The following is a 15,096-nucleotide window of genomic DNA, read 5'->3' as shown; positions in this document are numbered from 1 at the left end:
CCATTATTTGCATGTACAAATTTGCAAATACATCGGTATACAGGTTATGAAAACTATTATTAGACGTATTATAATAACAACAATAATAACAACATTGTATTAAGCAACTTTGTTGACGTCATTGAACTATATTGATGAGTTTTATTTTGAAGTCCACGACCGGATATGGTAATTATTCTGGTCTTGCGTCACTTTACATTTGGAAGAAAAAGAAAACAATGTGCTGGATATAGTCAACGAGAACTCATCATACGTGTGTGTTTGTTTGTTTGTTCACTTTGTTGTAAAGCTGTTATGAATTAACAGTGCACCATAACGTATAGTCAGGTGTCTGCCTTATAATCTAGATTCTAGAATCTAGATTGATGGATAGAATCTGATTGGTCCGTCATGGCTGCTAATCCTTCAGGTCAGGGTAAGAATATACAGTATATATGTTTGTGTGGTTAGCAGCAGACCCCATGTTTTTCTTAATTGTCATTTATTTATGGTTTCAATACTGTTCACACACACAATTTCATCTTAGTAGTTTTAAAATATTGTTAGACTGTTCCAGAGACCAGTAGTAGGCTACATCTTTCGGTATGAGAGATAAACGTCAGATTGTTTTTCTTGACTGTTGTGCTATTATATTATATACACACAATCCTCTTTAATGTGACGTACAGGGCACAGTCTCAAAAAACATACAGAGGCTTATATTCAGCCAGGTCAACATGTCTGATGTCTGATATTAGCCATGGTTCACACATGATTGTTTGAGATTGAAGTATTTATTAACAGTTTGCAGAATTGCAGTACATTTCAAGCACAACTCAATGCAAAAACTGTGAGTGGACGACACCATAAAGTATTTTCAATTCATCATAACAGAGCGGTTTAGAAGGAGTCAAGGGATTCACATGTCTTAATGACAGTTGGTAGGGCGTTCCACATTGTTGTGGCATAGGAGCGAAATTAATTTAGTCCCGTGTTTGCTCCGAATGTGGGTTGCACATGGTTTGTTGTGGCCGTGGGACATAATCATGAACTGTGATTATATGTATGTCATGTAGTGAGTGACTCTTTTCAATGTCTCGAGCTCTCTTCATGGCTTTCTTTCTTCACTGTAGCTTTTCAGAACAAGGCCCGTGTGGCCATCCTGGCGGAACTGGACAAGGAGAAGAGACGGCTGCTGCAGTCCAGTCAGTCTCTGAACAACCCTGGAGCCAGGTGGGGCTTAATTTATCCACGCTTGGGGATGGGATCGATAAAGAAATTACATATCACGAATAGTGTGGAAATGATTACAAGTGACGATATTATCGCAGTAATCAAAATATGCCACTTAAAATGCCATTTTTGAGTGGTGTAAACCACTCCAACAACTGGCTTTGTTAGTTTACGTGTCCATGTGTCCACGTGTTTGTTCGTACCAAAAAAATCACACCCGTGTGAACTGAGTGGTGTAAGGTCTTATATAGCCTGATCAGCTGTGGTCTGACGTAATGAAATCACACCCGGGTGAACTGGGTGACCGTAGCAACCATGCTCATTTTTTCTGCACAGACAGACAGACAGACAGACAGACTAACAAAGCCAGTTGTAGGAGTGGTTTACACCACTCAAAAATGAGCATGGTTGCTATGGTCACTCAGTTCACATGGGTGTGATTTCATTACGTCAGACCACAGCTGATCAGGCTATATAATACCTTACACCACTCAGTTCACACGGGTGTGATTTTTGTTAACCACTTTTCTTAATAATAATAATAATAATAATAATGGATTTTATTTATAATGTACTTTACATTCATCGGAATCTCAAAGTGCTACAGTAGGCATTAGGCAAAATATGAGACAGTAGGCAAAAGCAAAAAAAAAAATATTGAACATGAGGTCAAGGAATAAAATCAGTGGGTTTGGGGGAAAGCCTTATTAAAAAGGTAGGTCTTTAGTCCTCTCTTGAAGCAGTCGATTGACTGTGGTGCTCTCAAGTGTGCGGGGAGGGTATTCCACAGTTCAGGGGCAGCTGTGCAGAAGGCCCTGTCACCCATGATGCGCAGATGCGCAGGTTGGCCGTGACGGGGTTGAGGCAGTATGTGTTTGAGAGCAGAGGGTGCGGGTCGAGGGTTTCAGGGAGACTAATTATTTGACGTAGAGGGGGGCATTTCCGTGGACGCATTGGTGGGTGAGCAGGGATATCTTGTATTGTGTCCGGAATGCGACAGGGAGCCAGTGAAGTGAGCGGAGGATGGGTGTGATGTGTTCTCGTTTGCGCACTCTCATCAGGATCCTAGCAGTGCTGTTTTGGATGTATTGGAGCCTTTGAAGGCTCTTGCTAGGGATCCTGATGAGAAGTGCATTACAGTACTAGTCCAGCCTGGAGGAGACGAAGGCGTGGACGATTCCCCCTATTCTAGGGGGAATGTTCATAAAAAAAGCGATCTCCAATACAAGCTCACAACGAGCTGCGAGCTTAATCGAGCTTGATGGCGAACCAAATGTACTCTTTACAGGTTTATTTTATCAACTGTAGAGGGTACTGAATTTACAGCTCAACAAAAGCTAATTCATCCTTTAGTAGTTTAGTCACGTGTATGACGGAGAACAATTTCACATACAATGCTTTGTTTATTCTGTGATTTGGTCAGTAGAATTTTACGAGTGCTCAAGTCGTGCCAAAGGCCAAACAAACACAGTGTTTCCTATCATATTCTAATGACGGATCAATATGTTCAATAAATAGTAAAGACAGTCATCAATCAGAATATTATATTATGTGTATATCTGACCTGATAATTATTAATTATTGACCTCTTCTTTCTTGCTCTCTCTCAGTATCTCTCTCTCCAGACCTAATCTGAAAGACTTCAGGGATAATGCAGAACAGCAGCACATTGCTGCTCAACAGAAGACTGCCTTGCAGGTCAGACACACACACACACACACACACACACACACACACACACACACACACACACACACACACACACACACACACACACACACACACACACACACACACACACACACACACACACACACACACACACACACACACACACACACACACACACACACAGGTACACACCCCTATATGTACAGTACAGTCTCATTCACTTTTTGTTTTTTGCTCTGTAAAGAATTTTGAGCTGCATTTCATGTCATGAACATGTTTTATTGTGGCAAAGAATAATTGCGATTAACGTCCCATCCCTAATTTGGAGGGCTTGAAGCACTGCACCAAAAGACGGCAGACGCAGAGAGTGCTGAAGTGCGATGCTTGAGCACTGGGAAGAGGAGTGCGTCTTCACCATAGAAATGCATGGCAGACTCAATAAACACTTTCTGTGGATAGTTACCGCCACAAGGACGGATTCAGTCCTTACAATATCCAAGATGTTCATCAACACCTCGTCGTAGCTCTCTTTAGCCACGGAAATAGCAGATCTACAAGCTCAAAGCTGGAAATTGATGCCTAATATTATATACTGACATGTTTAAGAAGCACTACTGAACACATACATTTCTACATGTATCTTATGATTGTGTGTGTGTGTGGTTTTGTTGCAGCATGCACACGCTCACTCATCAGGATTCTTCATCACACAAGATTCGTCATTCGGAAACCTCATCCTGCCTGTTCTTCCACGCCTGGAGCCTGACCCCGTGACCTGACACGCACGCACACACACACACACACACACACACACACACCCCTTCTAGGCTCTTCTTTCCATCATAAATTAGTTTTAGTTGTGAGATGGAGCCTGGTATTAACATTTTATTTCTGCTAGTTTAAATCTTGGTTAGACACACACACACACACACACACACACACACACACTCAGTAGAGTCAAGGGTGCATTCAGAATATGCTCTGAGATGGCATTTCTATTCAAAGATTGAGTATTCAACATGCATTCAAGTCCAACAAAACGGGTAATGTTTATACATGGCATGAACTGAATTCATTTGAAGTATCCGACAGTTGTTCTGAACTGATATCATACCGGAGCACTCTGACGCCGGATTTGGAGCAGATTGGCAGTGTTTCCGAACATTTGATGACAAACTCTTTGTTTGGCAGAACCATAGAGATCTGCTCTTGTACAAGTCCAAGTTTTATATCAATTTTTATTTTGCTTATTTTGTGATATTTTATCGTCGCATGATCTGAATTCTGAATCAGCCTGGATGATAATAAATTGGTTTGCGTTGAGTTACTGTGTATGGACTCTTTTCCGTAGAGTACCTGAAAAGCAATATTTAAGTCAGTAGGCCATCTCCAATATAAAACACGATACAGTACATTTTTTGTCAATTGAAAATGTATTGTAATTAATCCAGAACCATATATTCTCCCACTGTACTAAATGTTCCAAATGGAGCTAGCATCTATAGTTGTGCATTATCTTTGTGTTTAGATTATATAATTGTTAGTGTTTCAACAGGAACAATATTGAACCTGGAAATCATACGATTATTTGTGGTAGAATAGACCCAACTTACCCATCAAAAGAGCTTCAAGTGGGTGGTGACAATGTCACAATCTGTGGTTACTCATGTCTTCCATGGCTCTTCATGAGCCCAAACATGATTTGCATTTTAGATATGTTAATGTAAGGTGTAAACACAACAGCACAAGATCAACATTTTATTGGATTTGCCAGACCACATGATGTGTAGGTGGTCTGATATAGCCTGGCTAATAAGCCAGACCGAATCAGCCGTTGGCAAAAAAAAAATTGCCTGCCGGCGGATTACGGTCTGGAGAGGCTCAATTGTACGCCCATTTCCTACACCAGAGAACTGGTGTGGCCAATCGGGACACAGTATGCAATATGGGCGGGCTTTGGTACAGTGACGTTCAATGCTTGAGACCTTTGACTGACAGTAGCTCTGACCAATTGCGTCAAAGAGAAAATGTTTGAACCCGCCCCCCGGGAAACAAGATCCATACAATCCATACACAGCATCTCCAGACTCAAATACCACACGACAGTGTGATTTGAGTCTGGCTTATTAGCCAGGCTAGGTCTGATACGCACAGAAATCAGATTGCCACTCAGTCAGTGGGTGTACATTTTATGTGTAGAGTCGACAGAGAATCGCCATCACTTCTGGTAGAAATGCTATCAACTTGGGAGGAAATGATGCGGTACAGACATAATCACAGGTAGAAATGCCACCTACAAAAGTAAGTGACCAACAATGGTGACGGACAGGTGATAAGATGTTGCCTCCTAATAGAGATCATTTCTCATTCCACGGCAAAAGGGAAGTACGAGCAAGTTAACAAATCTTAACAACACAGCTCTATTTGCATAGTGTGCACAGAAAATGAGATCCAATCACAATTCAGACAGACCAAATGTATAGCTACAGTAAATGAGAATGCACATAAATACCACATGTAAATGGAAAAGGCATGAATGCATTGCTTAAATTATTAATCGGATCTAATATATTTACATGTTAATGGCCATAATAATATCCAATATCACTGGACTAAGGTTACAGATGGTACACAAGTACAGTTGTGTTGTCTGTAATGCAAGCATGTATGACCTTTGTTTGTCAAATGTGTGTGCGAGAGTGAGTGAGAGACAGTCTGCAATCTTTGTCCAATTATGGAGATGACTGAAATCTTAGGCTAGCCTTCAAGTACTCTGATAACAAGTACTTCACTAAGACTGTGTGTGTGTGTGTGTGTGTGCAGTGTGCACGGATTGCACGTGTGTGTCTGCACGCATGAAAGAGACTGATTCCTCTGATTGGGGAGTAAAAGATCATGATACGAAAAAAATAAAAAATCCCACTGGGAATTCATTCATATTATTATCATCAACATCATTACGCCTACTTGTAGTTGTTATTATAGTACTGGTCTTTTAAAATCATGTTTTCAATTTGGTTTGTATTTTGACTACTACTAAAAGTTTGTTTTTAAGGTGTTAAAGACATCAAGTCATTTCAGTGTGAGTATGAAGTACAACATATCAGTGGTGGAATTGGCACAATCTAAAATGCGCTCATGGTTTAAAGCAAAATAAAATGTCATGACTGAAAACTGTTGATACTGTAGGCCAAGTCCCAATCTATGATTCGTTAAACTGAGTGTTTCCTCAACAATTAGCACGATAATTATGTAGAATCTTTCTAAACCTCCCTAAATGCTCCACATTCCAGTTGAAGAAATTGCAGATTGAGGTTTTTCTTTTATGAAATATCCAAGATTAGGGGTTTTGGAAGATGCTTCATGCAACATTCGTTGTGTAGCTAGTTTGACCACTTCAAATACTCATAAATCGAATCTATTGATTCTATTCTATTGCTAGTTTGAAGAACACTTCAATTACCCTTTCATAACTAATAACTGAAAAGAGCAAATCTTAGCCTGGTTTCCAGCCCATAGACCCCACCCACTCGACTGAGCGCACTGAGGCTCTCAGAGTCTGACAATCAGGCTAAGCAAATCTAGAAGCTTACAACGCATCTTTGACGCTGTGGCTATTTTCAGGGGGCACAACATGATTCCATCGAAGACTGCCGTGCAATCCAAATTACTAAAATCAGTCGTGGCGAGCACTGGCGACTGATAACTTTAACCCATTTAGGCCTGACCTCAAAATTTAAAAAAAAATATTCTAAATCCTCCAGTTTTCTGAAATAAATATTTTCACGATTTTTCAAAAATAGCAGACCTATAAAGCTCGTAGCACGCCACTCGGTGGCGCGCTATGAGCTTGTAGATCTGCTATTTTTCAATAGCTAAATTATAACATGTTTAAAACACCAAAAGGGGTTCCCGCCCAAAATGGGTTAATCCATGGGCACCTAATGGTCAGAGCTGACTCTGCACCAAGTACTCTGATAACAGTACTACACAAGTATAATAAAAGGGTGGTTTATGTTATTTGATGATATACCCCAGTCTCAGGCCAGCCAGGTCTGTGGCTCAAACCTAGTTCACAGTTCAGTTCACACACGTATCTTACTTCACACGTTCCAATGAAGTCGCACGTAACATTCTAACATAATGACCTCACATGTAACGTTACAACGATGTCACATGTACAGTACAGCAGTGGTCCCCAAACCTTTTCATGTCAAGGACCCCCAAATTGACACTGATTAGCCCACGGACCCCCATTTGAAAATATATGCCAGGGACCCCCATAAGAGAAGATTTTTACGTCTCTAGCAGTGATTCCCAACCCTAACGGGTACATTTGGTTCCATTTGTACACTCTCAGAGTTACAGACCCGTAAAAGGTCCATTTGTTTCCAAACTATCATTTATCTGGGGACTCCCTGGAACTCCCTCAAGGACCCCTGGGGGTCCCCGGACCCCACTTTGGGAACCACTGCAGTACAGCACAGTGGCACCTGCACCCCATTCGACCGTTATCTCTCTATTGAATAGGCGAAATCATCCGTTATCAGCACCTTCGAATAGGGCCAATATGGCCATACTGGCATACTCACTGTTTCAGTATGTCATTATCACCTATTGTCATTATCACTGATGTCCTGACGGAGGCGCGCCGTGTCTGGTGTCCTTGAGCCACGTGAGGCACCGCCGAGCGAGGCGCTAGCCGAGCGAATCGCCGTGCCGAGCGTTGAGACGGCCACCAGACCCGACTCAGCGCCGTCCGAGTTACGTCCCGATAGGCAGAGAATAGTATATATTAGTAGCCCCTAGTTTCCATGCGCCAAAATAGTTGGAAATGACACGTCCACCAGGGGGAAACCTTGACCAGGCTATGTTCAGCCAAGGGTGAGTATGTCAGTATGGCCACTAGTATGGCCATAATGGCCCTATTCGAAGGTGCTGATAACGGATGATTTCGCCTATTCAATACAGAGATAACGGTCGAATCCGCTGGCACCAATGTAGAAGAGGGTTTGTCGTGTCTGATAGAGCTACCCAACTGTTAGCTCTGGGACTCTATGCAAAGACCCATATAACTTATGTCGTGGGCTGAGATACTCATCTAAGGCAGGGGTTCTCAACGTTTTTGGCTGGGGACTCCTCCCGGAAATACTTTGGCCATGTCTCACGACCCCTGCTGCGCCCCCCTTCCCACCCCCAATACAAATTGGCCGCTACAATAACCTTAATTATAGAGAAAATACATCATAAATAAATACTGAAACCAGATATAATCATTAAGGAAGGTTTATGCATGTACTATGTGTACTATGTTATGTATACTCTTAATTTCCATTTTCCAGCCATTCAGTTGCAAAAAAGAACTTTTTTTTAATAATCTGGGGACCCCCCAAAATAATTTGGCGACTCCCAGAGGGGTCGCGACCCCCAGGTTGAGAACCCCTGATCTAAGAAAGCAGTCTGAAATACCCATATATGGATTGGGATGAAGAGGCCGACATATTCCGAGCGGTATACACCATACAGTATATGGACATGGATACCACGTAAGCTCCATAATTACGGTCACGTGAAGACGTGGCGTCATTTAGCGGCATTGACGTGGCATCTCTCAAGGAGAGAGAGCCTATATAAGGACAACGTTTACATGGGACTCGAGTCCTTTGACACGATGGGAAGCAGGTCTCCTTTGGCCTTCATGGCCTTGATCTTGGCTTTGATGTTGTCGTCCATGGCCTGCCGGCAGCGGTGGGCGTAGTGCGCCAACGTCTCCTCCTTCTCGTCCCACGGCGCCAGGGCGTGGAACACCTCGGGGGCCGACAGGCTGAGCTCGGCGATGGCCGCCGTGCGGGATATGGTGTTCCTGTCCACGCCGACGCGGTCGAAGGCCACCTTCATGGAGACGCTGCGGCGGAACTCCTGCAGCGCCGCCATGTAGCGAGCGATCACGCCCACCACGTTCTTCACTAGGAGAGAGTAGAGAGAGAGAGAGAGAGAGAGAGGGGGGGTCTCAGGTCTTAATTCACCCATTAAGACCTGAGATTCTACAAAATTGTCTTCCAAATCATGGCAGTTTTCTGAAGAACCTATGTTTCTATGTCAGTGGTTCTCAAACTACTTCATGTCAAGGACCTCCAGAATGATATGTATTTGGCCGCCGACCCTCAACTGAAAATATGTTGTTTCAGGGACCCCCTGAAACAACATATTGGAACACGCACAGCATGCACATACATACAGTACGCGCACGTGCATGGTTACAGATTGGAACTAGAAAAAGTGCCCTTCTGGGCACAGGTCTCCACCAGGAGGATAGGAGTGTGTGTGTGATGTTTGGCAAAATGTTTAGGAGCAATATAAACGTGTGTGTGTGTGTGTGTGTGTGTGTGTCGCGGCTTGGCCTGTTGTAGCGCCACCATGAGGCTGATTTTGAAACGGTCAAGTGGCATTTCTTCCAAAGCCTAGTGGGAATATGCATGCACAGTTTCACCACAATCGGACGCTGCGTTGAGTAGTTGTGGCGATTTGTACAAAACGGGTACAAAGCGGGCTACTCCTGAAAAGTTTAGAAGCCAATCGTAGCCAATGAGGGTGGATTATGAGAAATCAAACAAACCCGTCTTGATCACATGACTATGGAGAGCATGTGTACCGATTTGCGTGAAATTTGGATAAAATCTGAAGGAGTAATATTAGAAAATGTGTTTTACATATGTGGGCCTCCTGGTGGCGCTATAAAGAGCAGATGTGAAAAATTCCAGGCAAAAGTTTTTCCTTGGCCTCTAGGGAGTTGGCATACAAAGTTATCCACAGATCCGTGCAGTTAGAGGTAAAAACACTTTTTGGCCAGTTATAGCGCCACCATGAGGCTGAGTTGAAAATGTTCATGTGGCATTTCTTCCTCGGCCTAGAGGGAATGTGCGTGCACAATTTCACGGAAATCACACGATGTGTTCATGATTTGCAGCATTTTGTTTGAAACTGAGCACTCTTGCAAACTTTGGAAGCCAATCTTAGCCAATCAGGATGGAGTCTGAGAAATCTGAAAGACCCGTTTCGTTGAATGGCTCTAGAGAGACTGTGTACCAATTTGCGTGATGTTTGGACAAAATCTGTAGGTGTACTGTCCAAAAACTTGTTTTGCACAAAGCGGCATCCTGGTGGCGCTATAACAGGCCGTTCTGGAAATTTTGGGGCAGAGGTTCATCGTTGGCATCCAGGGAGTGTGTGTGCAAAAGTTGGCATCGATCGGGTTAACGGTGCCGGAGATTAGCTGTTCACAGACGGACGGACGGACGGACACACGGACGGACGGACACACGGACGGACGGACGGAGTGCAAAACATACTCTCTCCCCATGCCTTCAGCCTGGTGGAGACAATAACCTCTTAAATAGGCCTACGTGGGCAAATTGATTATTAACCCATAATATATGTTGAATGTTAATTTGCATAATGTGGATACTTGATTGTGTTGTCTGTACAGTACAAAATAATTATCCATGTGTGTGTGTGTGTGTGTGTGTGTGTGTGTGTGTGCGTTCTTACTTCTGACACGTGTGTTCTCTCCCTCCCGACTCCTCTTGGTCTTCAGCGTCCTGGGGCGCTCCAGAGAGTGAAGCTCCACCTCCTCAAACGAGTCAAACAACACCGGCGAATCAAATGCTGCCGTCTCATCCGGAAACGCCATGTGTGAACTTCCTGGTTCCATCTGATTGGAGGACTGAGGCCGCCTCTTTTCTGGAATGGAGTGAAGAAGATGGATCGGATACACTTCTTCAGACAAGTGTCTGTAGATGGCATTAAAAGCTGTCTTTGTGTCGGCCAACCGTGTTGACAGACACTTTTAGTATGAGAATGAAAAGGCTGAATTATTTTATTATGCAAAAACACTGCTCTATACTACCGGTTTACTATTCTACCGTTTCTCAACCAGTGGTCCATGGCATATTTACAGGTGCATGGTGAAATGTTTTAAATATACAATTGTTTGAAGAAAAAAGGTCCTTTTGCACACCTACAGAGACAGCTGCGTCGGATCAGTGGACTAGAATAGTAGGAGAAAGGGGGAGTTCCGTACACCGTCTCGTCTTCCCTTACAAAACCTTTATTGATGCCGTTTCGGTCACTCGGACCTTCATCAGGCATAAAGAAGCACCTGGCAAACGCCAATGCGTTACCGCAAATATATGATTGTACCTTTGTTAAAGGTATCAAACATCCAACATCCATCAAACGTCCATCCAAAAGTCCATCCATAGACAAATGTTGAACTAATACGTGAAGTGTGAGGGGGGAAAAAAACAATGTAACATGCTCTACTGTGAACTACTGCAGGGGTTCTCAACCTGGGTGGTCCCCAAATTATTTTGGGGGGTCCCCAAATTATATAAAAAATATATATATATTTGTTTTGTTTTTTTGCAAGTGAATGGCTGGAAAATGGAACATTTAGAGTTTACATAGTACACATAGTGCATGCATATACTTTCCTTAATGATTATATCTAGTTTCAGTATATATTTATGATGTATTTTCTCTATTATTATTAGGTTGTTGCAGCGGCCAATTTGTATTGGTGGTGGGGAGAGGGGCGGGGCGGGGGTCGCTAGACATGGCCAAAGCATTTTCGGGGGTCTCCAGCCAAAAACTTTGAGAACCCCTGAACTACTGTATGTGACAGTGAAGTGCGTGTTCTACCTGGCCGTAGTTGATCCTGTAGGAAGTCACAGATCAGCTCTGCTTTCTTGGTGAGTTCGTTCTGCAGTAACTCCTTGTCCTGTTTCAGACTGGAGATGGTTTCTATCATCTGCACATTGCGGCTTCGCTCAGTGCGCAGAAGCACCCTCAGACGCTCCAGCTCACACTGGCCTCCAGTACCTGTTTATATGAACACACACACAGTACAAGCGAAGGCTTATGTAGAGAAGTGCTTTTTCACACCAATGGGCAAGTCACAATCACAAGAGAGAAGGGCTGGTCTTGTAGTGTAGTGTGGCATGTTACAAGACGTCCATCTAAACATGAGCTCAACACCAACAAGAAGACGTGAATGCTGTCCTCAACTCTGCCTTCCCCATCTCGGAAATGATGAAGTGACCGGGCCATACCTGCTATCTGGTCTGTGATCTCTGTGGCAGAGCTCTGCCCTGGGGCCTGCTCAGTGGGCCCTGCGCTGCAGCTTCTTCCACCCAGCAGCTCCATCTCTGGGTCCATTAATAATCCCTCACACGCAAGTCCCTCTCCCTTCTCCCCAGGGGGGCCAAGTGTTTGGGTCTCGGTCTGGTGGTAGTGCACCAGGGGCTTGTTGTGGGGCGACGGGGTGTGTATGTGCGAGGACAGAGAATTAGTCTGTGCGGCGTTGGCAGGGTCCGACAGTCCACTTGTTCCCATGTTAGCGACGGGGTAGTAATCCTCCGCCGACACCGTTTCCTGTTTGATCTTCTTCCCCGTTCCTCCTCCTCCTGAGCCCGCTAGACCCGTCCCTCCTCTCTTCCTGGAAGAAGGGCGGGGCTCGTAGTCCTCGTCGGTGGCTGACGAATCGCAGCCACCGATGTCAAACAGTCGGTTGTTGAACTCCTCCCCTTCTGAGGCTGGTTCGCTGCAGGACAGGTCGCATGACCCTCTTACTGTAACCTGGAGAGGAGAGGAGAGGAGAGGAGAGAGTTTTTGTAGATCTGCCATTTTTTCCTATTGTTCGCCCCAGAATACGGACGCTAGGGCGAGATTTATTTTAATAAAAGAACCAGAATCCTAATTTCACCTTAGAGGACGAACGACCTGCCGCAAACCTCTGTTGGCCTTGCCTGTTACCGGCCGACCCTCCGGGGCCGTTGTCGTGGTAACCCAGGGGCCAGTGGTAGGCGTGGCCTGCGCTGCACCCCCACACGGCCACGGTGCCTCTGCTGCCATGGAGAGCGGTCTCTGGCGTCAGGGCATTGCCATGGTGCTGCCGCAGGCCGGGGATCAGGTTGCAGATGGTTCCGTGACTGTGAGCCCAGCGGACCAGCTTACACAAACTGTCAGAGGTCGTCTGCACCAGCTCAGACATTATCAGTTACATCAATACCACCTGGGGAGAGAGAGAGAGAGAGAGAGAGAGAGAAAGAGAGAGAAACACACACAGACAGACACAGAGAATAGGGAGAAAGTGTAAATTACCGGGTGTTCTATTTAGAGCAGTAGTCCTCAAATATTTTCAGGTCAAGAAGGACCACCAAATTGATATGGATTATCTTATTAAAATCTTCAAAATATTTTGAAAATAGCCAATCTAGAAGCTCACAACACATGATGTGACATGGTGTGTGCAGTGCACTGCTGACATGTAGATCTGCTATTTTCAAAAAGCTTACAGTTTACGTTTGGGTTAAATTGGTTAAAGTGATTTTGAGACTACAGACACGGAAACCAGTATTTAGCCAATTGCCTTAATGGTGTGGGGTTTTGAAGCAGTGTCTGATGATGAATGAGATTAGTTTCCAGTAATGCATCCAGGCGATTGAGGAAACACTGACAGTGTGACACTGAAGATATTAAAGTGTAGTGTACCGCTAACTCACACACTGGAATGAACTCACATTAGGGGTCATCAACATGTCCGTACACAGACAAATGTGTCCGTGGCAAATATTACATTTTCTGTTTTACACAACATTATAATGTTCTTATTTTGATCATAAGACCCAGTCACCAATGTCAGTCTCCAGATTGTCTTCGGATTATATGATGGCACATTAGGAGTCCAACTATAGTGATTCTCAAATGTTTTATTTGCTAGAAGAACCCCCCAAAACTCTGAGGGTGTACAAATGGAACAAATTTGAACACTCTCAGACCTCCCCCCACCCCTTTTTTTCCCTCACTGTATATGTTTCTTTTCCCTTTTTACCTCCTTTATGATGAATTCCTGTTCTGTCCTTTGTCTATATAGAAGTCAAGTGTCTATTTGTACGTCTCTAAATGTTTTTGATGAATTGAACATTGTGGACCCTATTGGAAACAAGTGTAATGCTTAATTGGGTCGTCCACTCACAGTTAACAGCCTTTGTATTGAGTTTGTGCTTGAAATGTACTGTAATTCTGCAAACTGTTAATACATTTTTCAATCACTCAATCAATCAATTATGGTTAATCAGGGCTATATAGCTCTGTATGTGTTCATGGTGATATTGTTATTATACATTAATTGTGTATGTCCGTGGCAACAATGGAATTTTTACAAGAAATGTCCGCCACAAGCCAGCATGGTGATGATGACCTACCTGACTCACATGTTCCATTGATTCAAATTTCAAGTCATGCCATTCACAAACACACAACCAAGCCAAACAAACCACATCCCGGCGGCAAGAAGGGCAGGCTGAGAATAATATTATAAGAAGTATGCAAGTATAGCATGTCATAATAATAATTTATATAGGCCTGCAATATAATTCATAGTTAGTAGCAATGCAAAACTCTACACCGTGTGTGCATTTGAGCAAATCTTATAATACAAATAATACTTCTGCTGCATCTCTCACTGACTGTAGAACATTATTTTTCTGAACTACAAAAAGGCTACACACACACACACACACACACTACACTTGAGTTTCTGAATTTCATCTTTCACATTTTTGCAACAGAAACCTGTTTGCATAACATGTACGTGTAATGTACACATGTCTTGAGAACAGATGCGTTGCGATTAATGATACTTTCTGCGGACAGATGTCATCGTTCTAAACAATAAGCACGCAAGGGGGACCCACAACAAAGCGTCACAATAAAGAACCTTACTTTACGTTACTCAGTGTATAGTCTAATATTTACCGTTTTATAACTCGACGTTACCGGAGGAATTCCTGTGCGGTCAGGCGTCATGTCGGAGTCGGACCGAGTGTTGTTTAATTTAATGTGATTCCATGTTTATATTTCATCCATGGTTTTTGACCCAAAAAACCATGTCATGGAAGCAGTTTTATTATGGTTATTATTCGCGTGTTTATATTATTATCGCAGGGCGCACAACGGTTTTATTACTGCCACCAGTTGGTCTGGAGGAGTAGGAATGAACTCCGTGTCGTTAACAGTGCGCGTGTCAACACTGACATCTAGCGGTGTACCGGCGCAAGTACCTCCCAAAGAGCTCCCTATAATAAACTTAGAATAAACTAGTTATAACTGTCGTGTCGGTGAAGAAATACATGAGGGGCCGGGGAGCGTGAT

At 43.6% G+C, this 15,096-nt stretch overlaps 2 protein-coding genes across 5 annotated transcripts in view; one reads left to right on the top strand and one right to left on the bottom strand.

Annotated features, from left to right (window-relative positions):
• The window catches only part of kiaa1958 (KIAA1958 ortholog), a 218,481-nt gene extending 203,615 nt beyond the window's left edge, over positions 1–14,866 (bottom strand). The window contains exons 1-7 of one of the 2 annotated variants that reach the window (XM_079523536.1): positions 14,701–14,866; positions 12,647–12,955; positions 11,994–12,519; positions 11,584–11,763; positions 10,432–10,623; positions 7,880–8,849; positions 6,436–7,376 (exon numbers count right to left, since the gene is read on the bottom strand). In XM_079523536.1, the coding sequence (XP_079379662.1) occupies positions 8,527–8,849; positions 10,432–10,623; positions 11,584–11,763; positions 11,994–12,519; positions 12,647–12,934 (1,509 nt within the window). In that variant the 5' untranslated portion in view covers positions 12,935–12,955; positions 14,701–14,866 and the 3' untranslated portion in view covers positions 6,436–7,376; positions 7,880–8,526. Of the gene's footprint in view, positions 1–5,052; positions 8,850–10,431; positions 10,624–11,583; positions 11,764–11,993; positions 12,520–12,646; positions 12,956–14,700 lie in introns of those variants that run through there. The other variant, XM_079523535.1, reaches the window with a different exon arrangement.
• On the top strand, positions 3–4,207 carry inip (ints3 and nabp interacting protein). 3 transcript variants are annotated; one of them, XM_079523679.1, is made up of 4 exons: positions 3–168; positions 1,113–1,212; positions 2,823–2,910; positions 3,558–4,207. In XM_079523679.1, exons 1-4 carry the CDS (start codon positions 135–137, stop codon positions 3,660–3,662), a joined length of 327 nt encoding a protein of 108 aa, XP_079379805.1. In that variant the 5' UTR covers positions 3–134; the 3' UTR covers positions 3,663–4,207. The 3 variants fall into 3 exon arrangements, with proteins under 3 accessions (XP_079379805.1, XP_079379807.1, XP_079379806.1); XM_079523681.1 differs by lacking the exon at positions 3–168 and adding an exon at positions 177–409; XM_079523680.1 differs by lacking the exon at positions 3–168 and adding an exon at positions 177–415.
• Positions 14,867–15,096: the final 230 nt, after the last annotated feature.

The sequence above is a fragment of the Electrona antarctica genome, assembly GCF_951216825.1.
Source record: "Electrona antarctica genome assembly, chromosome: 16".
Taxonomy (NCBI): Eukaryota; Metazoa; Chordata; class Actinopteri; order Myctophiformes; family Myctophidae; genus Electrona; species Electrona antarctica.
The sequence above is the reverse complement of the archived record's forward strand: the minus strand, read 5'-3'. Positions and strand labels throughout refer to the sequence as shown.